Below are 27,424 nucleotides of genomic sequence, written 5' to 3'. Positions count from 1 at the left end.
TTTGTCTTCATTCTCTGGACCTTGTGCTGACATATGAGTGTAAAGACATAACAATATTCTCTCATAACCCTGTCCTGTCTGACCATTTTTTAATAGCCTTTGAGTTTAATTTAACCAAGTACTCCACACCTGAAAGAAGATTTCATCATACAGGTCCTTCTCAAAATATTAGCATATTGTGATAAAGTTGATTATTTTCCATAATGTCATGATGAAAATTTAACATTCATATATTTTAGATTCATTGCACACTAACTGAAATATTTCAGGTCTTTTATTGTCTTAATACGGATAATTTTGGCATACAGCTCATGAAAACCCAAAATTCCTATCTCACAAAATTAGCATATCATTAAAAGGGTCTCTAAACGAGCTATGAACCTAATCATCTGAATCAACGAGTTAACTCTAAACACCTGCAAAAGATTCCTGAGGCCTTTAAAACTCCCAGCCTGGTTCATCACTCAAAACCCCAATCATGGGTAAGACTGCCGACCTGACTGCTGTCCAGAAGGCCACTATTGACACCCTCAAGCAAGAGGGTAAGACACAGAAAGAAATTTCTGAACGAACAGGCTGTTCCCAGAGTGCTGTATCAAGGCACCTCAGTGGGAAGTCTGTGGGAAGGAAAAAGTGTGGCAGAAAACGCTGCACAACGAGAAGAGGTGACCGGACCCTGAGGAAGATTGTGGAGAAGGGCCGATTCCAGACCTTGGGGGACCTGCGGAAGCAGTGGACTGAGTCTGGACTAGAAACATCCAGAGCCACCGTGCACAGGCGTGTGCAGGAAATGGGCTACAGGTGCCGCATTCCCCAGGTCAAGCCACTTTTGAACCAGAAACAGCGGCAGAAGCGCCTGACCTGGGCTACAGAGAAGCAGCACTGGACTGTTGCTCAGTGGTCCAAAGTACTTTTTTTCGGATGAAAGCAAATTCTGCATGTCATTCGGAAATCAAGGTGCCAGAGTCTGGAGGAAGACTGGGGAGAAGGAAATGCCAAAATGCCAGAAGTCCAGTGTCAAGTACCCACAGTCAGTGATGTCTGGGGTGCCGTGTCAGCTGCTGGTGTTGGTCCACTGTGTTTTATCAAGGGCAGGGTCAATGCAGCTAGCTATCAGGAGATTTTGGAGCACTTCATGCTTCCATCTGCTGAAAAGCTTTATGGAGATGAAGATTTCATTTTTCAGCACGACCTGGCACCTGCTCACAGTGCCAAAACCACTGGTAAATGGTTTACTGACCATGGTATCACTGTGCTCAATTGGCCTGCCAACTCTCCTGACCTGAACCCCATAGAGAATCTGTGGGATATTGTGAAGAGAACGTTGAGAGACTCAAGACCCAACACTCTGGATGAGCTAAAGGCCGCTATCGAAGCATCCTGGGCCTCCATAAGACCTCAGCAGTGCCACAGGCTGATTGCCTCCATGCCACGCCGCATTGAAGCAGTCATTTCTGCCAAAGGATTCCCGACCAAGTATTGAGTGCATAACTGTACATGATTATTTGAAGGTTGACGTTTTTTGTATTAAAAACACTTTTCTTTTATTGGTCGGATGAAATATGCTAATTTTGTGAGATAGGAATTTTGGGTTTTCATGAGCTGTATGCCAAAATCATCCGTATTAAGACAATAAAAGACCTGAAATATTTCAGTTAGTGTGCAATGAATCTAAAATATATGAATATAAAATTTTCATCATGACATTATGGAAAATAATGAACTTTATCACAATATGCTAATATTTTGAGAAGGACCTGTAGTAGATCATTATCAGACAATGATAGTCGGTCGTTCTGCTGGAGGTTTCTTCCTGTTAAAAGGGAGTTTTTCCTCTCCACTGTCGCTACATGCATGCTCAGTATGAGGGATTGCTGCAAAGTCAACACCAGTGACTGTCCACTGTCTCTACATGCTCATCCAGGAGGAGTGAATGCTGCAAGTCACTGACTGGATGCAATCTGCTGGGTTTCCTTAGATAGAAAAACATTTTAACTAGTTTGAATAAAGAACTGAATCTGACTGCACTGTTCAATGGTTAGGATTAACTGGAATGTATAAACCTGACTTGAAATCAATATGATTCGATTGAATTGACTTAGCCCATTTAAATGTACCCACCTTCCACACAATCCAACAGGAAACAACATTCTCCAATTATTTTTAGCTCTGCCTTCCTCCCTCCCTATTGGATGGAGTAAGGGGGAGTCAGGTTTAGCCTAAACCAGCTCAGTTATGGTTGAGGTCCAAACACACCCTCCATTTCTGCTACCTGTATAACCCCCTCTCTTTTCCAATGGTTATAATCAGTCTGACAGAGAGAGGTATCCCAATCATTGTGGTTTTTAGTATAACAATGGCCACCAGTGGGCTCTAGATGGACAAACTTTATCAGTTTATTATTTTACTTAGTACCCCTACACATAGCCCATTCTAAAATGGCCAAACTCTAACACTCAGTAGTTTATTCTAACCTCGCCAACAATCCCGCACCGTTCAAAACCCATTGTGAAGAGCATTGGGACGACGTGTTGTGAATTGGCACTATATAAATAAAACTGAATTGAATTGAATTATTGCAGACAGACTTCCAATTTTGACAAGTCAGCACAGTTTCCATTGGTTAAAGGCACATAAAGCTGCAGATCGTCAGCAAAGAGTTCCTGTAATTCTGATAAGATGTTTAAGTTTATCCAATAAGATACAGTGGTCCACAGTGTCAAATGCAGCACTTAGTTCTAGCAGTAGAAAAGCAGACGGACGATTGTTGTCTGCATTTACCAACAGATCTCTAACATTGTCTTAGTTTACCTCAGTTAATGTAATTTTAGCTTGCCTTATTTCATCCTAATTTACCTGATATAGTTAATGTTATTTTAGCTTTCCTTAACTTGACATACTTAGATTATTTTGCTAGTTTGATATATTTATCATATTTTGGCTTGCGTTGGCCTAGGTTTCATTAGTCTTGTTTAGCTTACCTTACTTTAGGTAAGCTAAAGCTATACCTAAAGCTTAAATTATGTCAGCTTGCTTTATCTTAGTTTTCATTCCATTCACTTGCATTAGTTTAGCTTAAATTCTCTTAGCTCAAATAAGACATTATATTAAACTAACATTAATTTAGTTAACTTGACATTGGTTTAGCTTCTTAGCATCTTAACTTGCTTTAGCTTATCTTGTATTAGCTTGTCTTAACACACTATTGCTTATTTTAGTTTGCGTTGGCTTGTTTTTTCTTAGCTTAGCTTATCTGGGTTTTTTGTCTTTTATTGCCTTATCTTAGTTAATAGAAGTTTATCCTATTATATCTTTATCTGAGCTTTATCTTCAATGTCTTAACTTATATTGTTTTTAATTTGAGTTCATTCTAGCTTTCTTTAACTTTGCATTATGCCAGCAAACACTGAATCATAAGACAGGGGTTGGGTTGATCAAAAAGGTTTACCTTGCTGATGAGAGTAGACCAAAACTGAACTTTGAACCTACATGCAAAATTCTTTGTGTGTAGGGAAACTAACACTCTGCACCATCCCCACATTGAGACATGGGTTTGGCAGCATCATGCTGTGGTGATTCTTTTTTCAAGGAAGCAGATCAGAGTTGATGGGAAGATGGATGGAGCTAAATCCAGGACAATCTTGGAAGAAAACCTGTTAGAGGCTGCAGAAGACCTGAGACTGGGGTGGATGCCCTAAGCATACAGCCAGAGATATAATTAAATGGTTTAGCTCTAAGCGTATGCATATGTTAGAATGACCTAGTTAAAGTCCAGACTAAATCCAACTGAGACTCTGTGGCAAATCTTGAAAACTGTTCAAATAAGTTCTCTATCCACTCTAAATGAGTTTGAGCTGTTTTACAAAGAAGAATTGGCAAAAATGTCATTCTGTAGATGTTCAAAAGAGCTGCAGCCAAAGGTGGTTCTACAAACCTCTGAGTCAGGAGGGTTGACTATAAATGCACACCACACTTTTCAGATCATTATTAGTGAAAACTGTTTAAAACCATAAATGATTTCCCCTCACCTTTCAGTTCTGCTCTGTGTTATTGTCACAGAAAATCCCAATAAAATACTAGTTTGTGGAATGCAACAAAATGTGGAAAAGTTCAAGGAGTGTGAATACATTTGCTCAGGTGAGTACATCTTGCTGTTAAATCAGGTCAGAGGTGTTTGGTGAAAAGTGAACATACTCTAGATGATCAACTGAAGGATGATGCCTTCTCAGGTCTTTGCTGAATTATCTTTTTGTTCTGAAAGAATATACATTGATTTACCTGTAAAATTTGTGTGTGTGTGTGTGTGTGTGTGTGTGTGTGTGTGTGTGTGTGGTTTACCTGCTGGCACAGTAGAAGAAGATCAGTTTGAAAATGTCATCAAAAACCAGAGAGGATCCCTCTAGGTGAACAACTGAGAACAGGTTCATGTAGAAGTTATATTGGATCAGCCATTAGCTTGTTAATCACTCTGGGATTAATCTGAGCTGCTGTAATGTGACACATACAGGTTTGGTGCTGTTTGACCGCCACGCTGCATATGACAGGTGATCCCAGCTCATCCGGGAGTCGGACTGAAATCATTGTGACCTTGTCTTCTGCACCGTGAGCCAGGAATGTCTGCAAACATCAGCAGAATTTCAAGGTTCAGATGTATTTACCAGTTCAATAACAATGCAAAACGTAGAGAAAGAGTTGATTAGTTGAACTCTTACGCCTGCAGACTGTTTCTCCAGTAAACATGAGATGTTGTCTTGGCTCAGTCCTCTGGGCTGCCACACTGAAAGGCTCCCAACCAGCTGATCTATGGTGCTGAGATGCAGAGCAGCTGGAGAGGAGGGTGGGATGACAGGGGGGGACGCAAGAGGGGGGGAGGATGCAGTGGGGGATGAGACTGTTGGGGACAAAGATGAAGGAAGAGCTGCAGCTGAAAAGGAGGGAGTCGGATCAGAGGAGGAAGATGATTCTAGTGTAGATTGGGAAATAACAATGGGAGAAAGAGGAGCTGGAAGAGATGGGGCAGAAGTGTTGGAGCAGAGAGAAAAAGGGGGTGCAGGAGCAGGAGGGAGGGATGCAGGGGTTGTTTGCGGCAGAGGAGGTCTGGAGGGAAGGTGGGAGGGCTTAAGCATTGGAGGTGGGAGTCTGGGCCGACATGGCCTGGCTGGAGGTTGGGAGGGCATTGAAGAAGAGGCAGCGGAGGATGACGAGATGAGCGCTCCTGTTAGCGGGCCTGTGTGGCTGTAGAGAAGTAGAAACATTATGACATTAGACACTTTACTCAGGCAGGTTTGTGGTACACGATGACTTCAGGGAGCTCATTTAGTGACATGGAACAGAAAGATGCTGTCCTTTGTTACACATAAACCTGCACAGAGTCCTGCTGAAGTCTCTCCATTAATCTGATCAGCAGGACGCTATGAAAGAGGAGCTGCTGCTCTGAAATTACTTTGCATCAAAATGAACTCAAGGTAACTGTTGCTGAAAATACTTCAGCTGTATCTCCAGAGGAGAAATGTGTTGCCATCGGTGCAGAGCTTGACCCAGGATTGGCAGCAGGTTTGTGTCCATCTTCATACACATTGAGAAGACATTTGAACAGAAAGGCAGCGAAGGAGCAACTTCTGTTTAGTGTTAGCTGTTGGTCATCGACAGACAAAGCCTATTTAGTAAAAAAAAGAAAACAACCTTGTGCAACTTTTCAGGGACATTAACAACTGGAGATGTCTTTTGTTGATAACGTTGATCAGCCCAAGAGAGAGTTGATCAACTCTGGTGATTCAGATCTGAGATGTTATGTATGGAAACCACAAATTAGCAGATCTGACAGTGGAAACAAACATAAATAGTGTATTTGCTGGATTGTTGCATCACATCTCATCCACTGATGTTTCACAGGAACTGTTATATTAAAGGTTTTACTCTTTGTCTCTATTTGCTTTCTGTTACATTACAGAAAATCCATGCATGTCTGACCAGCTCTGCAGAACCTCTCTTTGTGCTTCAGCTGTACATGGTTTAGTTTTGCTGAACAGCTACAGGCTGACGGCAGTGTTCAGTGGGTTTAACACCAGATCCCTACAGGAAACAACACTTACTGTGTGTAGGTGGTAGGTAGCATCAAATACCTCAGTCCTCCAGCAAACAGTCCAGAGACTAAGGGAGCCCAACTCTGCTTTGCTGCTGCTTAGTCTTCACAGCCCCAAACACCAGACAGGTTCACAGATAGGAAAAACATACTCAACTTATTTCCAGTGAGTTAATCAAAAACCTGAGCACAGCTCTAACACAGTCTTATGTTTCTCCAGTATCAGTTAAAAGCTGCTCAGTATTCAGGAGGTGATGTCAGGATGTTTTTGTCAGAGCTTTTAGGAGACTACATTTGACCTGCATTGCACCAACAACAGCTTTAGACTGGCAGACCTTCAGAGGTAACAAACCACCACAGACTGCCAACATTGTTTATCTCACGTGACGTTCATATCAGCACTGAGCTCATTCAGCACCCTCACTGTGAGAGAAGAGTTAGTACAACTGCTTTTCTTTAAGCATTCAACTTTAATTTCAGTTCCTACAGCAATAAATCACATAAGACACAAAGATTTAATTCCGTCCACGGGAAACATGAACGTACATGAGTCTCTGACTCTCTCTACCTTCAGCAGCTTCAGGATCATCTCAGTGGACCACCTGAAGTCACTGTAAGCTTCAGTCCTTCTTCTTGCTTTCTATGGCGACAGTTTCAGAGGGAATCCCAGACATACCCTTCCCAGCCCAAGGTGTACCCAAGTCTATAGTGTCCCTAGAGTGTGGGTTGGAGCTTCTATCCAGGATCTGGTTCTTTCAGTCATGATAGATATCTCAGGACCATAGATCTAAATCTAGAGCTTAGCTTTTTCTTAACAATGATAGACTAGAACCACCACTCTGCCACTCTATCTTCAACTGAGATACTAGAGGTAAGGTAAGTTTATTTATATAGCGCTTTTCAGCAACGAGACACTCAAAGTCAACAGACATAGAGGAGCCAACTCTTTAGTGGAGCTGGAAGCCAGGTGCAAAGAGGTGAAAGAATATGCCGGTCAACTTCAGATCAAGATACTGGGCTTAGAAGCTCACTCCCGCGGGCATAATATAAAGATTGTTGGCATAGAGGAGGGGTCCGTAGGAGGAAGCCCAACCAACTTGTGTCCTGTTTGATTCCAAAATTGCTGGGTGAGGAGCACTTCCCACATTCAGTAAGTGTTGACTGACCATGCACCGCTGTTGAGCCCCTTGGGCGCTAGGCCACGTACCATATACTGCCCTGTATACACCACTTTCAGGTGCTCAGAGCTGATTCTGTGGTGTGTGTCAGACTCTACACTTTGGGAATCACTAAAGGTTGTACTGCCCGGTGAAATTATTTCTAACTCCTCTGCTCTTGAAGAAAAAGGGAAAAACGGCTCGCAGAAGTTAAAAGCTGCTTCTTCCAGCCCTGGAAAGAGCACATAAAATATTCAAATCCCCAGATCACTATTGAGAAATATTAAAGCATAAGTACGAATTCAATGGTATCCTGAGCAGACAGGTTGATAATCTACTTTTAAAATTAAGAAATAAACCGTTCAAGCTTGGGGATAACCCTGTAAGGCTTCAAAATATACAGGCTTCTAAGTCAATACACAGTATAAAATCTGGCACTGGCGCTCTTCTAACTGACCCAGTTAGTATAAACCGTTGTTTCAGGGAATTTTACACTGAGCTTTATTCTTCCAAGCATAATGTCTCAACTTAAGTAAAGTCTTTGATTCGTTGCTGTTGCACAAGTTTAGTGGTGCAGCTAAAACTTACCTTGACTGACTTTACGATACAAGAAGTAATCACCGCAATAAAATCATTTCCGTCAGGATGGGCAGCTGAACTGGACGGGTTCGGCTGTGAATTTTATAAAAGGTTCTGCAACATCCTAGCGCCGCTTTTGCTCTTTATGATATAATTCTAAGAAAGAGAATATCTTGCACAAAAACACTGTATGAAGCACTTATCTTAAAAAAAGGTAAGGAGGAAACAGATGCTGCCAGCTTTAGCCCAATAGCGCTCCAGAATTTTGACAGGAAAATAATCACTAAAATTCTGACAACTAGACTAAACATGCATTTGAGCTTCATCATCCATCCTGATCAGACAGGATTTATTCCTGGCAAGTTCTCCTTTTCAAATGTTAGGGGCATCATTTAATGGATTATGTGCCGATCACAGCAATGAAAATGGAGCCAAATTTCTATCGCTCGATGCACACAAGCCTTTGACCAGCTCGAATAGCCCTACATATTTGAGTCTTTACATAGATTTGGATTCCGTGAAACATTCATATCCTGGGTAGAGCTGATATACAGGTCCTTCTCAAAATATTAGCATATTGTGATAAAGTTCGTTATTTTCCATACTGTCATGATGAAAATTTAACATTCATATATTTTAGATTCATTGCACACTAACTGAAATATTTCAGGTCTTTTATTGTCTTAATACGGATGATTTTGGCATACAGCTCATGAAAACCCAAAATTCCTATCTCACAAAATTAGCATATTTCATCCAACCAATAAAAGAAAAGTGTTTATAATACAAAAAACGTCAACCTTCAAATAATCATGTACAGTTATGCACTCAATACTTGGTCAGGAATCCTTTTGCAGAAATGACTGCTTCAATGCGGCGTGGCATGGAGGCAATCAGCCTGTGGCACTGCTGAGGTCTTATGGAGGCCCAGGATGCTTCGATAGCGGCCTTTAGCTCATCCAGAGTGTTGGGTCTTGAGTCTCTCAACGTTCTCTTCACAATATCCCACAGATTCTCTATGGGGTTCAGGTCAGGAGAGTTGGCAGGCCAATTGAGCACAGTGATACCATGGTCAGTAAACCATTTACCAGTGGTTTTGGCACTGTGAGCAGGTGCCAGGTCGTGCTGAAAAATGAAATCTTCATCTCCATAAAGCTTTTCAGCAGATGGAAGCATGAAGTGCTCCAAAATCTCCTGATAGCTAGCTGCATTGACCCTGCCCTTGATAAAACACAGTGGACCAACACCAGCAGCTGACACGGCACCCCAGACCATCACTGACTGTGGGTACTTGACACTGGACTTCTGGCATTTTGGCATTTCCTTCTCCCCAGTCTTCCTCCAGACTCTGGCACCTTGATTTCCGAATGACATGCAGAATTTGCTTTCATCCGAAAAAAAGTACTTTGGACCACTGAGCAACAGTCCAGTGCTGCTTCTCTGTAGCCCAGGTCAGGCGCTTCTGCCGCTGTTTCTGGTTCAAAAGTGGCTTGACCTGGGGAATGCGGCACCTGTAGCCCATTTCCTGCACACGCCTGTGCACGGTGGCTCTGGATGTTTCTACTCCAGACTCAATCCACTGGTTCCGCAGGTCCCCCAAGGTCTGGAATCGGCCCTTCTCCACAATCTTCCTCAGGGTCCGGTCACCTCTTCTCGTTGTGCAGCGTTTTCTGCCACACTTTTTCCTTCCCACAGACTTCCCACTGAGGTGCCTTGATACAGCACTCTGGGAACAACCTATTCGTTCAGAAATTTCTTTCTGTGTCTTACCCTCTTGCTTGAGGGTGTCAATAGTGGCCTTCTGGACAGCAGTCAGGTCGGCAGTCTTACCCATGATTGGGGTTTTGAGTGATGAACCAGGCTGGGAGTTTTAAAGGCCTCAGGAATCTTTTGCAGGTGTTTAGAGTTAACTCGTTGATTCAGATGATTAGGTTCATAGCTCGTTTAGAGACCCTTTTAATGATATGCTACTTTTGTGAGATAGGAATTTTGGGTTTTCATGAGCTGTATGCCAAAATCATCCGTATTAAGACAATAAAAGACCTGAAATATTTCAGTTAGTGTGCAATGAATCTAAAATATATGAATGTTAAATTTTCATCATGACATTATGGAAAATAATTAACTTTATCACAATATGCTAATATTTTGAGAAGGACCTGTAATCCAGACCCTCATGTGTTGTTCTGACTAATGATGATAGGTCATTACCTTTCCCACTCAAGCGTTCGGTTCTGCAAGGATGTTCACTCTCTCCAGCCCTTTTTGCCATTGCATTAGAGCCACTTGCTTTTACAATAAGAAAGCACCCACACATCAAGGGCCTTGAGGTGGGAAGAGTGGAAACACTTATTAGCCTATACGCTGATGATATTATACTTGCGTGATGCTGAAGAGCCAGTTCCCATTCTCCTTGAGTTGATATAGTCTTTTGGCTTAATATCCGGATACACGATAACTGGTGTAAGACTGATTTTATGCGAATTGCTTCCGATTGGGTTTACCAGTGTTCAGACATTATTACTGGGTAGCAGATATCAGGGCTCAGAGGTTTTGGCATCAGACTGCCCCTGATATGCTGATCCCCATAAACCCCTTTTTGGCTTAAAATGGAAGCCAACTTTATAAACTTCTCTTTTTTATCAGTTACGCTATTCTCTAAGCTTGACAAACCTGGGTACCTTAGTACACTTTGCTTCGTGTTAAAACAAACTGTAAAGACACCTATACGGTTTAACCATGCCTTTTTGTCTTCTTGGACAGATGTATTCTACCGGGTCTGGAGACAAAGGGGCATAGTGCCAGTTGGTAATCTCTATATTAATAAAGAATTTGCCTTGTTTAATCAGCTGAAAGAAAACTTGCCTCACTCAGACTTCTTTCGGTATTTACAGATCAGACATTATATTCAATTGAAAATCTGGCATTTTGAGCATCTCCCTGCAGAACACGCAATTTATGACGTTTTAAAAAGTCCTCCTGATTCCAGGTGCTTAATCTCTAAAATTGTGGATTTGATCGAAGATCGTGCCGCTGTGAGTACAGTGAAAATCAAAGACACCTAGAGTGAGGAATTGGGTGTGGAATTGCCCGAGTCCATGTAGGACGAGTGTCTGTCGAAAATCTACTCTTGATCAGTAAACAGTAGACACCAACTTATACAATTTAAGATTGCCCATCATTTGCATTACTCAAAGGTCAGGTTGTATAAAATCTACCCCTCTGTCTCACTTGTTTGTGACAGATGTAAACATCAGATGATACATTGTCTCATACTTTCTGGTTCTTCCTTAACAAATTTCTGGTGTAAAATATATATGTATTTTTTTTTATATTTTTTTTGCGGCACTAGAGGCCCTTATTTTTCAACAGAAGGCAGACAGGAAATAGGCAAAGAGAGGAGGAGACATACGGACTCAAACCCAGGACAGCCGTCTGGAGGAATATAGTCTCTGCATATTGTCGCGCGCTTAACCCCTACACCACCAGTGCCACAACCCTGGTGTAAAATATTTGACTGGTACTGTAAAGCCTATAAAAGGCCCCTTGAGCCCAATGCAGGACTAGCCATTTTTGGCAACCCATGTACAATTAAAAATCTTTCCACATCAGTCCTGCGACCTCTGCAGCTGGAAATGGTTGCTGCCAGAAAACATACCTTAAGGGAATGGAAATCCTCTGCTGCCCTCTCCTTTCAGATGTGGATTACGGACCTGATGTCATTAATACAAATGGAAAAACTACGATTTAAGGGATCGATCAATTAGAACATTTGTAGGTGCTTGGAATCCATTTTTTGCACAACCAGCGTGGGTTAATATAGTTTGACATGCAAGCTCTTGCCCCAAAATTATCATTATTTCCACTTTGGTCTCTCCTCAAGCAGTGTGTCTAACTGACTTGTGCCTATTTTTCTGAGCCACTATTTGTTTGTTTGCTTGTTATGTACATGTGAAAATTATAAATAAAATGAAAAAAAGAGAAAAAATAAGGAGAACAAAGTTAAGAAAAAACAAACACTGGAGACACAGTTGGAAAACTAGGAGCCTAGCAACAAACAATGAGGAGGTCACCACAGAACCCTACAAGGAAGGATGGAATATGAGGAGCAGAAAAACTAGGAGGAGTAATTACAGGAACGCTGACCAGGTGAGTCTGATTAACAGATGTCAACCAACTGTGAAGGAAACAGAGAAACAATGAAACTGTAACTAAACACAAGTAAGCACAGAGCTGAAATAACAGAACAGAAGTCCTGCAGATCACCAAAACCATCCAATCATACAGACAGATTCAGTTACATTTCAGTTTAATTCTAGCTATAATACAATATAGTCAAATTCACGTTATTCTGCCAAGTGACTGACATGGCAGCAGAACCGGACCTACACATGGTACTCTGCTGCTGTTATCTCACTATTTAGGCTTCTCTTTGTTCTTAAAAATCAAAACTAATCTAAAATCAAACATAAGACAGCAAAGCAGTTCAGTGAAACATATGGAGAAAGCTGCAGAAATTCAACATGAGAACCTGTAGAAATGCTGTTTTAAAGATCAAACCAGATCTAACTAAGCTGCTTACATCACTTCTGCTTAATACAAACTTAGCAACAGAAACTCGTCAGTGATGGATGTGTACCATGTTGTTGCCAAACATTTTATGAATATTACATCACCAGAATGGTGCAATGTCCTGTTTCTGCTTTTTGCTCTATTTCCTGATGTTTTACTTAAAGAAGGCAAAACTTAATGATTGTGGAGAACATTAGCAGCAGCCACCATGTGATCCAACAACACGAGTGCTTGAAGCTCAGAGAAATAAACAGAAACCCAAGATCTCCATCTCTAGCAGGTTAAAGCAGACTAAAGGTTAAAGGTCATGTCAAACAAAATCAGACCTATACACACACACGTCTGTCTGTCTGCCTGTCATAAAGGCTGTATTTGGACATGCGTGTTTTCTGTAGTAACAATTTCATTTAAATTTCATCATTCTTCATCAAAACTACAATTCAGGGACAAAGAATAATGGTGCGTTCACACCAAACGCGATTTCTGCAAATTCTTTGCCTCATTTGTGTGCTTTGCCCGCTTCACATTCCGCGTGAACTCCGCGTTGGCATTCTGCAACAAGCGGCAACGCTTCGTCACGTCATCAAATAGGAGGAGCTTCTATCTGTTGCTTGCTGGTTTGAAACTGAACATGCTGGACATGGATTTCATGGATAATCACGGTGTTTTACCTGTGGAGAGCCGACAAACGCCGCCAACATCAATGTCCCTGGGTTCACCAGATTCTTCAGGGACGGGAACAGTTCGGAGATTACCACCACCTACTCTAGGAGCTGCGTCTGGATGACGGTCGATTTCAGCGGTACTTCCGTCTATCCAGGACCCAGTTTGAAGATCTGCTGCCCCGCGTTGGGAGATGAATCGGCCTCCGGGACGCCAACTACCGGCAACCGCAGTGAAGCGGAGCTTGAACATCCAACTTCAAACTAACGTCACTGCAGTCTACCGGCGCTGTATCCCCGCTGCTGAACGCCTGTCCATCTGTCTTCGGTGAGTAAATAAATCTCAGCTCAGTAAAAAAACAGCCAATTTTTAATGTCCACATCTCCTAAATATAAGATATTTGTGCCTAAACATAACCAGGCCAGGTCCTTTCTGTACTTGTCTCAGTAAAAGTAATTAGTTGAATCATACAACTCTGGCTTGCTGCACACCGCCACTATGATCTGGTCCTTCATCTTCACTGACAACCGCTTCTTCTCCGCTTTGGTCCTTCACCCTACATCACAGCCACATCCAGTCCCTGATTGGTTGACGCGACGCGAATTTAGGAAAAAGTTCAGATTTTTCAACTCGTCCATCGCGCCGCTTCGCTTGCCGCGCCGCGCCCTCCGCATCCTTTGCACCGCGCCGCTCCTGAACGCGCCTCTACATAGGGATAACATGTAAATTGGCCGCTCCTTTCGCAGAAATCGCATTTGGTATGAACGCACCATAAGAGAGAGAAGAGTTACCATTAGGTCAGATCAGTAGGTTAGATAAATGCTAAAACTGCAGTAGGAGTAGAACTTTGTGAAAGCAACTGTCAAGTTTTTCTTCATCTGAAGTCACTTCAGCATTTTCCCAAACTTGAAAAGGCTTGCTTTCTCCAAAGAGACACAGGAACAACTCAGCTCACTCACATTTTGTTTATTCATCCTTTCTTTTTAGATGGATCTTAACATCAGTGCACCATTTCTTGAACTTTATTAGGTTGATAAACTACAAACAGATGAAACAACAATGTTCTCTTTGACCCCTCACATCCAACCACAAACAATCAGCAAATCTCAGCACAGTTTTAGCTTTTCAAATTAAATATGTATTATGTTCTTCAAATAATATTGTCCAGTTCCTACCAGTGGTGTCTTTGGAGAAGCTTTCAGCTGAAGTTCTTTCTCTGAATAGAATTCCTCTGAGCACAGGTGAACAGGATTACCTTATTAGATTTGCCTGCTGAGATAGAGCAATGACAGGGATGGGTGCACTTGATTTGTTGTAGAGTGCACCCCAGTTGCATGGAGATAGTAAACCATTTAAAACTGTCAGATTTGTTAGATTAACTTGACACCTCCCACTTGAGCTCCTGAGTTTTTTAACCTTAGGAGGTCACATCTTTCTATCTTCATTGTCAGATCTCATCACTGCAGTGTTCTTTGTTCTTCTATAGGCAATAACACAACAATGTGCCCGACATCTCTATGAAGTATTGTTGTAAGTATCTTCATTGAGAGTTCTTTCCCTTATCCTTTGTTTGTCCTCCAGCTTTAACAGTGGCCACAGGGTAACTTGGATAAGTTCTTACATATACATCTCTCACAATCCCCTTTTTGTCATTATTTACCCCAATCACTTTGCCAAGTTTGTACTGACCTCTCAGGGCATTTTGGTGTGCAAGCCAAACGATGTCTCCAGTAGTTACATTCCTTTTCATTGAATGCCATTTACTTCGGACAAACAAATTTGGTCCAGCCAGTTGACTCCACGTTTTCCAGAATCTGTCAACTTCTGTTTGAATGAACTTTAGTCTTTTGAGGGAATACCCTTCAAACTCAAAGCCATAGCTATCACCTCTGGGATCAGTTCTTCCCAGCAACAGAGAGTTAGGAGTTATGTAGTTTATGCAGTCTTCTCGGCTTTGAGTTCTAGCATCTATTGGTCTTTCATTTGCCAGATTTGCTGCAATGTACAGGAATGTCTGAAATTCTCCCCATGGGAAAACTCCATCTCCTCCTAAATTGTGTAAAGCTTTCTTGACAATCTTTACAGCTGCTTCTGCTGCTCCATTTCTGAGGGGGGAGTCTGCAGGATGTATTTTCCAGCACCATTCAGTCCCATGTTTCAAAGTTTCCCATTGAATTTGTTCTTTGTTAAGTTGGTTAAAAAACAAATAGAAATCACTAAGAGCAGATTTAGCTCCAACAAAGTTTCTCCCACCATCTGACCACAACGTTTTTGGATGCCCACTCAGGGCTGTAAATCTTTGATATGCCAACAAGAACCCTTCACTTGATTGATCACTTACAAGATCTGTGTGGATAGCTCGAGATGACATGCACCAGAAGACGATGCCCCACACTTTCAGTTTCACCCTTTTCCGAGTTTCATCTCTCACTTCATAGGGCCCAAACAAATCAATAGCTGTGTACTCAAACGGTCTGGCAGGCTGTGTTCTTTCAGGAGGGAGATCCCCCATTATCTGCTTACACCTTTTTGCTTTGGCTTTTCGGCATATCACAGTTATCCACAACTTTTTTAGCCAGTCTTCTGCCTCTTATCACCCATGCTTTTGTTCTCATCCGCAATAATGTTCCAGCAATATCTTCGTGATTTATCTCATGAGATTCAAGGGCAAGCAGTGTGGATATCCATGAATCATATGGTAAGATAGGAACTACTTCTTTATCTTCACCAAAAGATTGAATGCGCCCCCCACATTCCTGAAGTCCAGAGCCTTGTTCTTTAAACACAACTAGTCTGTTCAAAGTGGTGTCATTGAATAGATTACCCTCTTGAACAGCCAGAAAAACATCTTTCATCGCATCTTCACACTCTTTAACACTAAGTCCAGCATGAATGGCTGTCTGTTGATTTACTTTCCCTTTGCTGCCACTTTGTCTTTTTAATATGAGTTTCCACTTTTCAATAGCTCTTCTCACCCATGCGATAACTCTGACCAGTTTAGAAAGATTACTGTATCTTCTCTCCTGGATTAATTGCTTGGCAATACATGTTAATGGAAAAACTTTACTTTGACTGACCTTTTCCTTCCACTCACTGGCTTTTAATGGATTCTTTGTCTCATCCTCCTTCCTAATTTCTTTCTCATTAATTTGCTTGGATTGTGCCCTGGTCGTCACTGCTGAAAAAGCTTTCCTTTGGAGCTTTGCGACACTTTCTTTTCCAGACACAGCAATATCTTTTGCAGACTTTATCGGCCATCGTTCAATAGGTTGGCACAGGAATTTTGGTCCATTTTGCCACTGTGAATCCTCCTGAAGGTCCTCAGGAGATGCTCCTCTTGTTATACTGTCGGCAATATTGAGATCACCTGGAATCCACCACCAATCTGTGACAGGTCCAGCTTTCTGTATTTCACCAACTCTGTTTGCAAAGAAAGACTGGTATCCATAACTGTCACGCTGAATGGCTCCAAGCACGGTTTGGCTATCCAAAAAATGAAACCAGTTTCCAATGTCCATCATGCTGTGCTTTTCAACATTCCTCCTCAGACGAGCTGCAAACACTGCACCACAAATTTCTGCCTTAACAGAGTCTCCTTTTTGATCAAGTGGAGTAAGCTTTGCTTTGGATTCAACTAATCTCACTTGGATCCCTTGCTCAGTCTCCCATCTGAAATATAGAACTGCACCATAACTTTTGTCGCTTCCATCAGAAAAGGTTATTCCTATGGGTTTTCCACTCCATCCAATTGGTGTCAAACTCCTGTAAAATGTAATTTGGCTCAGATGCACATATTCTTGGAACAGTTCAATTGCTTCATTTCTAAGCCCATCCGAAAGTGGTTGGTCCCAGGTGTCCCCTGCTTTATCTCCGCTTCTGGCTTCTTGAAAAGCCTTTCTCACTAAAATGGCCCCCTTCTGTTTGATAGGTGTAGCTAGACCAATGGGATCAAAGAGGCTGGCTACTTGGCTCAGAAGTTCTCTTTAGTGAGAGGATTTGGAGTATTTAGCTTAACTTCCTCCTCTCTTAGGTCCTGTCCCACCTTCATTCTTTTCCTTCTTTTTGAGAAGTTGATTGATGTCATCACATAGAGTTTATCTTCTTCCACCAGGTATCCAACTCCCAAAGCCTTATTGTCCTCCTCCTTCAACTGGTTGGGGAGTATAAAAACTTTTCCTTTATTAGGAGAGAAAAAGTCCTTTTCTGAAGAAGTGTTTCGCCTCCCACTTTGGCCTGACAAGATCCATGGTTTCAACAAAAATCCTCCGGCTTGCAAGATTTCTTCCACCTTCTTTATGTGGTTTTGCAAAAGTTCTGGATTATTATCAGATGTTAAAATGTCATCAACATAACAGTCTTCTTCCAGAATCCTCCGCTCCTCTACACAGCAATCAAACATTGGTAGTTTTGCCGTTTCCCGCATTGCTATTTGGGCAATACATCCAGCGGGACGATCCCCAATATTAACTCTGGTAATAGCAAACTCACTGATTTCCTCTCTTGGGCTGTCTCTCCAGAGGAATCTGTGCAGGTGTCTCTCTAGGTCCTCTAACCATACAGAGTTGTACATCTTTTTAATGTCTCCCAAGGCAGCATGTATTCCTCTTCTGAACTTAAGTAAAACAGCACGTATAGGATTTAAAACATCAGGACCTTTCAGCAGAATGTCATTGATACTCAGCCCTTCAAATCTTTGACTGCTGTTCCATACTAAGCGCACAGGAGTGGTTACAGAGTGAGGATTTGGTGCCACTTGATGGTTTACATGCCACACAGGTCCTTCCCAGCTGTTTAAAGTTGCCTCTGACAGTTTAATGGCTGCTTTTCTTTCCGCCATTTTGTGCACTTGGGCTGCATAAATGGTTTTCCATTCAGGTTCTTTATTCAGTCATCTCTGTTCTCAAAAAAGTTGATTCCACACTCCTCCTGTTATTAGGGAGACAGGTAGGTTCTACAATCCAAGGATACTTTGCATCCCAGTGTGGAGCATCACTGTGAGCATCTCTTTCCACAAAGGTAAGACCGTGTTTGATTATTTCAAATTCTTTCTCCTCCATTAATGTCATATCTTTTCCCCCAGGCTGACAATTTCCACAACGACATCCACCACACTTTGGTTCACAAGCTGCTCCTATGCTCTCCCACCAGTCAATGAGCTCTTTATTAGAAGATGTGCTTTTGCCTTCAGCTTTGACTTCTTTAGGACTGCAAACTTCTTCATATCTTATTGCAGCAGTGCGCATAGAGCGAGCAAAGTGTGTTTCTGACCTGTGTGCTACCACATCAGCCTCTTCACAAAGATCCGGATGAGTTCCTCCCACAGTTATGCCAAGTGGGCTGTTCCACAGGACCAGGTCTCCAACAACCTTGACTCTTTGAGGGGCCAATCTACCTTCTCTGTGGCTAATAAGCAGGTCAATAAAATCTGGACTTTTGAGATCCTCCAGGTCAACTTCTGGAAAAAACCTTAGCAGTTGCTGTGGTTGGATGACTCTGTGCACTTTGCCAATCTCACTGAGCCCATAACAAATGAGTTGGTGAGCTCTCTCCTTTCCTTTGGGTGTCTTAACTCTTACTTTTAACAGATATTTCTTTGTTCTTACTTTAATTGCCATTCCCCCTACACCATGAACGATTAACGTTATGTTCTCACCCATCAGGTTTAGTTTTTTCGCTGCTTGATGCGTAATGTAATTAGTGTCAGAAGCCAAGTCAATCAAAGTGCCAAATTTTTTGGCCTGCATTTGCAGTGACTTCCAGCAGCATTAGAATAACAGGTTGTTCTTTTAATCCATATGCCTCCATATGCCCATGGACTTCACTTTCTGTGTTGCTTACTGATGCAGTCATATTTGAGAACGCTCTTCTGCATTCCTCTGCCATTTCTGGTGAAAGTTCAGCTATGAACGTCTCCTGTTCTTCTGTAAATCTGCTTCTCCTTCTAGTTTTATCAATTCCACCCCTTTTAAACTCAACTTTTGGGCAAAGAAGGAAATGGTGATCTGAAAAGCTTCCTTTCTTACAATCTTTGTCTCTACATAGATAAGTGTTTATACATTCAGAATCCTCTTCATGCTTTCTCAGACACTTTCTACCCATTTAATGTTTTCACAATGTTGAGCTTTTCAGGTACATTCATTGCTTTGAACTGTTTGCAGAAGAATATTTTATCTCCATGTTTTGCATCTCCACACACAATGCAGCCATGATTCTTTCTTATAGATCTAGTAAAAGCATGTCGTTTCTCAAACTTCTTCTCTGTTTTTTCTCCAACTCCCAGTTGCTCTAGTTTCTCCAGAACTTCCTCTTGTGTCTTCAGGAATTTGAGGAAGCTGTCAAAATGATTGTCTGCTGTCACCCCATTAAAAGGATTAACCATAAAAACTAGCCAATCTCTTTTTATTCCATCAGGTAGTTTGCTTTCTAAAGATTTAGTAACCAGAGGATTTTTCATGGCTCCAGTATTACCCAACTCTGTCAAATCAGCTAGAGCCTTTTCAATTGTTTGTATAAGGTCTATCACTTTCCTTGGCTGATTTGTTTTCAGGGGTGGGATTTTCTCAAGCTCTTCAATAATCTCCAAAGCAATACTTGACTTGTTTCCATATCTATTTTCCATCACTCTGAACATGCCTGTAGCAGCATCATATGAAAACAAGTGCAATTCACAACATATCCTTTCATCCACACTATCCAACAATTGAAACTTTTTCACCTCAACTGAGCCAGTTGGATCCCCCTGCTTCTGTAGATTCTCCCAGTCTTTCTTCCATCTATGAAAATTCCTTTTATATCTATAAAATTTTGGAAGGATAATGGGACGGATCTTCACAATGGATGTGGCTTGTGCCTGTATAGGTAAAGATGTGAAGTCTGATTGCGCTGCTGCAGATTTACTCTTTTCCTCTGCGATTGTTTGTGCTACAGCAAACTGTGATTTTCTTGTTTGAAGTCTATTTCTCATCACTTTAAGCTGCCTTATTTTACCATCCAAACTGTTTCTTTCTTCTGCTGGAACCCATATTTCCCAGGTAGCAAGGCTTTTAATTGCTTCGTGAATCATTTCCTCCACAAAGGACAGCTGCATTTAATATGCCCTTTTGTTTGCAGCTAAAACCTGTATATCAGCAGCATCATCACAAGCCTTTTCTGCCTGCTGAATTGCAGTACAGAGTTCATCTTGACCATATTTCCTCCACAAATTGGACTGAACTATTTGTTTGACTTCCTCTAATTTCAATTCACAGTCATTAATAGTTTTTTCCAAATCGGCTTGTTGCTGTTTATCAAGTTCCACTTCACCATGTTCCCCAGCTTTATCTTCCATTTCTGCTAATAGCCCAGCTTTGTAATCATCATTTGAATCACTTACATGTCTAGCGTCAGAGGTGAGCTTTTTGAACTCCTCCTGCAGTTCCATCTCTGTCATATTGGGAGTTCTTCTGCTCAGGAAGTTGGCTTGCTTAGTGAAGGAAGATTTAATCATGGTTCGCTCCAGCTTTAATTGTTTTATTGACTTTCCAAACATTTCTTCAGCCATTGTGAACATTAATGCTGATGCTTGATGTCCTCCTTGATTGTCCTCTTCTGCTCACCAGAACTCTCTTATCAGGTCTTCACTGGAACCTTGGTTATCAACTGTCAAGTTTTTCTTCATCTGAAGTCACTTCAGCATTTTCCCAAACTTGAAAAGGCTTGCTTTTTCCAAAGAGACACAGGAACAACTCAGCTCACTCACATTTTGTTTATTCATCCTTTCTTTTGAGATGGATCTTAACATCAGTGCACCATTTCTTGAACTTAAGTAGGTTGATAACCTACAAACAGATGAAACAAACACCAAACATCAGAAACAACAATGTTCTCTTTGACCCCTCACATCCAACCACAAACAATCAGCAAATCTCAGCACAGTTTTAGCTTTTCAAATTAAATATGTATTATGTTCTTCAAATAATATTGTCCAGTTCCTACCAGTGGTGTCTTTGGAGAAGCTTTCAGCTGAAGTTCTTTCTCTGAATAGAATTCCTCTGAGCACAGGTGAACAGGATTACCTTATTAGATTTGCCTGCTGAGATAGAGCAATGACAGGGATGGGTGCACTTGATTTGTTGTAGAGTGCACCCCAGTTGCATGGAGATAGTAAACCATTTAAAACTGTCAGATTTGTTAGATTAACTTGACAAACACCAACATCTGGACTCTTTCCCATGGCCAGGATTAGTGAGGTCATGGAGTTGTTAGGAAGTGTATTCCCAGAGATTATCAGAGAGCAAACATGTATAAAGGACTAGTACTTTTACTGATACTAAGTCCAGATTCTAGATTCTTTCAAATAACTTCTTTCACTTTATCGAATAACTTTACATCCCAACAGCAAACAATACAGTTTCTGTTTATTAGATGTATTCACTTTAAAAGTAAAAAATCCAAAGAAGACTCTTGACAAGGTTCATTAGAAATTTCTATTTACCACCTTTCATAAAATTGGATTTGGACATATTTTTATGTCAGGGATCAGATTACTGCATAGCTCAACCAATTCTTGTTTCAATCTTGAAAGATGCACCACTCTTTGGCCTGGGGGCTGCTGATTCTGTGCCCTGCTGGCGACCTACTTCTGCGCACAGCATATGGCTGCCCTGGGGTAGCCTGGCTATCTGGGACTGCTGCGTCCTTATGGCTTACCTGCCCTTTGCTGATCTTAGGGGCTGTGGACTGCAGGCCTTCTACCGTTCTCACCACACTTACACATGTACACCTCCAGGTGACAAACACACACACCCACTCAACACAAACTCACTTATTTCTACACTTGTACTCACACACATGAATCTACACACAATTACTCAAAATGGTTGAAGGTCATACAAACACAGATTACTATAACATCAATCTAGCCTGCCTAGTCGGACACTGGATTGAATATGGAAATAATAAAATTAACCATTCAATTGGGATACTGTTTTCAGATATCCTTTTTGTAGAGCAAAACTGCCCTGGCACATGTAAGCAACCATCTGCTTCATATGGTATGCCAGAAACACCGCATCAAGACACATTAAAAAAAAAAACAAGGTCACCTATTAAAGGTACCCCAAAATCATTAGCCTCCGCACAGAAAGCCTCAACGGATGAAGCTGTTAGCCTACTTCAGATCAATAAAACCCATGTGTATGATCCAGCCTCTATGAACCCCTCAGCAACTCCACCACGGTAAAGATATTCCCAAGACCCTCAGAGTCTTTCTGAGAGCTCCTAACTTACCCTAAACAATCCTGCCAAGGAGTCTCAGCTTCATTGATTCAGTTTTCTGCTGAGACTCTGAGGAGGAGATGACAGAGATTCCTCTTACTGATGAGGTGTGGTTGACCCCGATGCTAGGTGTATTAATGCGGACACTCACTGTCAGCATTTTACTGTGATCTCCTCCTTGTTTAATTAAGTTTAGTTTGGTAAAATGACCAAAACAAAATGGAAAAAAAGGTGGAGAAACCCAAACTGAGGAGCAGAGCCTGCTGGTGGAGGAGAAGAGAGGAGTGTTAAAGGTAGATTTGGTCCTGAGATCACCAGCACCAGCCTGGAATTTGAGCAGCTCTGGTTCCTGCTGCATTCAGAAGCTAAAGAGGAGATAGCAGCACCAGAGAACTTCTCCACAAATGGGGAGCGTTGGAGATGACCATTTAGGCTGAGGTTGCTGACATCATCATGAACAATACAGCAGATACTGATTTACCTCATTTACATCTTCCTGCTCTGGATATAGAGCTCAGATTATTGGACTGTTGGATAGAGTTTCCATCCATCCATCCATCCATCCATCCATCCATCCATCCATCCATCCTTCGTCTTCCACTTATCCGGGGTCGGGTCGCGGGGGCAGCAGCCTAAGCAGAGAGACCCAGACTTCCCTCTCCCCAGCCACTTGGGCCAGCTCGTCCGGCGGAATCCCACGGCGATCCCAGGCCAGCCGAGAAACATAGTCCCTCCAGCGTGTCCTGGGTCTTCCTCTGGGCCTCCTCCCGGTGGGACGTGCCCGGAACACCTCACCAGGGAGGCATCCAGGATGCATCCTAACCAGATGCCCGAGCCACCTCAACTGGCTTCTCTCGACGTGGAGAAGCAGTGGCTCTACACTGAGTCCGTCCCGGATGACCGAGCTTCTCACCCTATCTCTAAGGGAGAGCCTTGCGGAGGAAACTCATTTCAGCCGCTTGTATCCGTGATCTCATTCTTTCGGTCATGACCCAAAGCTCATGACCATAGATGCGGGTAGGTACGTAGATCGACCGGTAAATCTAGAGCTTCACTTTCTGACTCACTGTTGATGCGCATCACTGCTGCCTCCACTTGAGGCAGGACCTCCCCCCCGACCCGGAGAAGGCACTCTACCCTTTTCCGGCTCAAGACCATGGCCTCGGATTTGGAGGCACTGATTCTCATCCCGGCCAATTCACACTTGGCTGCGAACTGCTCCAGTGAGAGCTGTAGATCACGAGCTGATGAAGCCAATAGGACCACATCATCCGCAAAAAGCAAAGCCGCAATCCTAAGGCCACCAAAACAGATCCCCTCAACACCTTGGCTGCTTCTAGAAATTATGTCCATAAAAGTTATGAACAGAATCAGTGACAAAGGGCAACCTTGGCGGAGTCCAACCCTCAACGGAAACGAGTCCGACTTACTGGTGGCATTGCGGCCCAAGCCCTGACACCGGTCATACAGGGACCTAACAGCCCGTATCAAAGGACCTGGTACCCCATACTCCCGGAGCACCCCCCACAGAATTTCCCGAGGGACACGGTCGAACGCCTTCTCCAAGTCCACAAAGCACGTGTAGATTGGTTGGGCGAACTCCCATGCACCCTCCAGGACCCTGGTCAGGGCGCAGTGCTGGTCCAATGTTCCATGGCCAGGACGAAAATCACACTGCTCTTCCTGAATCCGAGGTTCGACTATCTGATGGACCCTCTTCTCCAGAACCCCTGAATAGACCTTACCAGGGAGGCATAAGATTGTGAGATTGTGACTCCTCTATAGTTGGTCCCTCTTTTTGAATAGGGGACCACCACCCCGGTCTGCCAATCCAGTGAAACTGCCCCCGATGAACACGTGATGCTGCAGAGTCGTGAGACGCAACACAACCCTACAACATCCAGAGCCTTAAGGAACTCTGGGCGAATCTCATCCACCCCCAGGGCCTTACCACTGAGGAGCTTTTTAATCACCTCGGTGTCCTCAGCACCAGAAATTGGAGGCTTCGCTTCCTCAGTGGAAGACGTGCCAGTGGGATTGAGGAGGTCTTCGAAGTACTCCGCCCACCGACCCACAATGTCCCAAGTTGAGGTCAGCAGCACTCCCTGTCCACTGTAAACAGTGTTGGTTGTGTACCTCTTCCACCCCCTGAGACCTCCGGCGCCTCAGGAGGGGGAAGCAGTGCTTCGCCAACACTGTTTACAGTGGGGGTGGGGAGCTGCTTACCTCGACTGGGGACATTATCGGCCGAAGGAGTACTTTGAGGATCTCCTCAAACCTGCCATCACATTCCCTGGTGGAAACAGAGGCTGGGGACTCGGGGTTGGACTCTTTCATCACCCAGGCTGAAATCACTGAGGTGGTTAAAAAGCTCCGCGGTGGCAGGGCTTCGGGGTTGGATGAGATCCGCCCTGAGTACCTCAAGTCTTTGGATGTTGTGGGGATGTCATGGCACGCCTCTTCAACATTGCGTGGCGGAAGGGGTCTGGTTTGGGGACCAGAGGATTGTGTCTCTTCTTTTTGCAGATGACATGGTCCTGCTGGCCCCCTCTAGCCAAGACCTACAGCATGCACTGGGGCGGTTCGCAGCCGAGTGTGAAGCAGCTGGGATGAAGATCAGCTCCTCCAAGTCCGAGGCCATGGTACTCGACCGGAAAAGGGTGGCTTGTCCTCTTCAGGTTGGAGGGGATTTCCTGCCTCAAGTGGAGGAGTTTAAGTATCTCGGGGTCTTGTTCACGAGTGAGGGAAGAATGGAGCGGGAGATCGACAGACGGATCGGTGCGGCTGCCGCAGTAACGAGGGCGCTGTGCCGGTCCGTTGTGGTGAAGAGAGAGCTGAGCCGAAAAGCGAAGCTCTCAATTTACCGGTCGGTCTACGTTCCTACCCTCACCTATGGCCATGAACTTTGGGTCATGACCGAAAGAACGAGATCCCGGATACAAGCGGCTGAAATGAGCTTCCTCCGTAGGGTGGCCGGGCACACCCTTAGAGATAGGGTGAGGAGCTCGGCCATCCGGGAGGAGCTCGGAGTAGAGCCGCTGCTCCTCCACATTGAGAGGAGCCAGTTGAGGTGGCTCGGGCATCTATACCGGATGCCTCCTGGACGCCTTCCTCGGGAGGTGGTCCAGGGACGTCCCACCGAGAGGAGGGCCAGGGGACGGCCCAGGACACGGTGGAGGGACTATGTCTCTCGGCTGGCCTGGGAACGCCTTGGGCTCCTCCAGGAGGAGCTGGAGGAGGTGTCTGGAGAGAGGGACGTCTGGGTGTCTCTGCTGAGTCTGCTGCCCCCACGACCCGGTCCCAGACAAAGCGGAAGACGACGAGTACAAGTACGAGGAATGAAACATGCATGATTAACAGAATGCAAGGATCATAAGAAATTAAGGAAAGAACTAAAGCACCACCTGGAAAACAATGATCAGTAGCAAGATCCAAAACTTGTAGAAAATAAACAGAATCAGAGAAAAAAAACCAAAACAAAAGCTTGAACTTTAATTATATTAAGAAGTTGTAAATTTTAATACTTTATTTGCTGCTAAATCTGGCATCCGAATCTCAGTGGATAAAACACTAACGAGTGTAGCACTAGGCTTTTATTTCTATACATTTTGTGAACCTCAACCCATGACTCACATAGAGACCTTGCCTACAAAAGGATTGGTTAAAGTTGTTTTTCCATCAGTTAGTCTACTTATGTTCTAAATGGTGAAGTGCTTCAAGGTTTACTGAGTGTAATTTCTGTTTTCAGTGTAGCTCAAAGCAGTGAGACATAAAGAGCCGGGAGAAGAAAACTGTGAAACCTCTTAAAATGGGCTGCTATGAAGAGAGCTGTGAAGACAGGACAGACAGGAGAGCCGTGGTTCCTCGTTAACTAAAGCTTGTTCCAGGAACACAGAGAATCAGGGTATAACTTCAACTCATTCTTAAGTTTAAAAATCACAGCAACACCAGTTCATCAAAGCTTGTCTGTTTCCAAAAGGATAGAAAAAAAACAGACTACAATGGTATGTAGTTAAATGTTTAAATTGCCCCCCCACGTTTCCAGTTTCTCGCTAAAACTCTTTACATCTTGTTTTCTTTTTATGGAAATATTTCTGCTAAAAGCTGAGAATAGATAGAAAAGCTTTTAATTCTGCAGTTCATATTCGAACAAACTAGGATGTTCCCAACCTTCCCAGAAGACAATGACCCATATTTGAGGCAGTGAGTCATCACATCTGTTTTCCTGCTCTGAATGTCTGACTCTGAACCCCCTCCTCTCTCCTGTCCCATCCACACCCATCACATCATTTTGTTCAAACAGAACTTCTTCTCTACTGTTTTCCCACTCACAGTTAGTCACTTTTCACAAATCTTACCCTGAGTCCTGAGAAACAACAGTCGCCTCCATCATACTTCCAAAGCCTGCCGAGTCGACTGCTCCGTCTCTCTCAGCTCCATAGAAAACCCCGCCTCCTTATTTTCCCCCTGCTGTTGATCGGAACAGGACTGAAAAAGGGAATAGCTGAGGGAATAAGGCAGCATGAAATTGTGTTAGTCTGTGTCAGAACCTCCCCTCACTTTCTACCTCAGCTTCCTGAGCTCATTGTGAGGAAGGAAGAGGTTGAGCCCTTTGGTCAGACTTCCTCCAACTGTCTTTCTTTTTCTCTAATGCATTTTTTCTCTCTTATTCTCGGTCCAAAGCCTCAGTCTTGTTCTGTTTGAAGCACTTAAAGAATCATCCAAATTAGCTCTCTGCACCTTTCAATAATAAAGTCTCTAACAGCAATACAATCCCTCTGACATCCTCCTTCTTTCTCCCCTCCCCTTTGCTTTAAAGTTTTCCAGATGCCCCCCTTCCGAACTGAGGAATGTGCAACTTCATGTCTCATGCAGGCTTCAAACTCTTTACCCCTCTTCCACATACAAACCTTTCTTCCTCCTTACAGCTTCCTTAATCTAGATTGCAGGGGATTTTTGGTGGATTTCCACAGACTGTTCTCAGATTAAAACCAGGAGACAGACTAAACATTTACAGGTTTTTAATGATGCAGATACAATGTTGGCTCTTTACATAGAGGACAAGTTGACTCGACTCTGCCTGGGGCCAGATCAACACAGTTTGTCTGCTCCTTAT

The 27,424-nt window shown here is 43.2% G+C and overlaps 1 protein-coding gene across 2 annotated transcripts in view; it reads right to left on the bottom strand.

Annotated features, from left to right (window-relative positions):
• Nucleotides 1–27,017, bottom strand: part of rin3 (Ras and Rab interactor 3) — a 48,569-nt gene extending 21,552 nt beyond the window's left edge. Inside the window, exons 1-5 of one of the 2 annotated variants that reach the window (XM_047345577.1) lie at nucleotides 21,028–21,124; nucleotides 20,426–20,870; nucleotides 4,713–5,235; nucleotides 4,506–4,617; nucleotides 4,339–4,411 (exon numbers count right to left, since the gene is read on the bottom strand). In XM_047345577.1, coding sequence (XP_047201533.1) covers nucleotides 4,339–4,411; nucleotides 4,506–4,617; nucleotides 4,713–5,177 — 650 coding nt within the window. In that variant the 5' untranslated portion in view covers nucleotides 5,178–5,235; nucleotides 20,426–20,870; nucleotides 21,028–21,124. Of the gene's footprint in view, nucleotides 1–4,338; nucleotides 4,412–4,505; nucleotides 4,618–4,712; nucleotides 5,236–20,425; nucleotides 20,871–21,027; nucleotides 21,125–26,666 lie in introns of those variants that run through there. The other variant, XM_047345576.1, reaches the window with a different exon arrangement.
• Nucleotides 27,018–27,424: the final 407 nt, after the last annotated feature.

This window comes from Girardinichthys multiradiatus, chromosome 19, assembly GCF_021462225.1.
Source record: "Girardinichthys multiradiatus isolate DD_20200921_A chromosome 19, DD_fGirMul_XY1, whole genome shotgun sequence".
NCBI classification, from domain to species: Eukaryota; Metazoa; Chordata; class Actinopteri; order Cyprinodontiformes; family Goodeidae; genus Girardinichthys; species Girardinichthys multiradiatus.
This window is presented reverse-complemented; position numbering and strand designations above follow the sequence as displayed.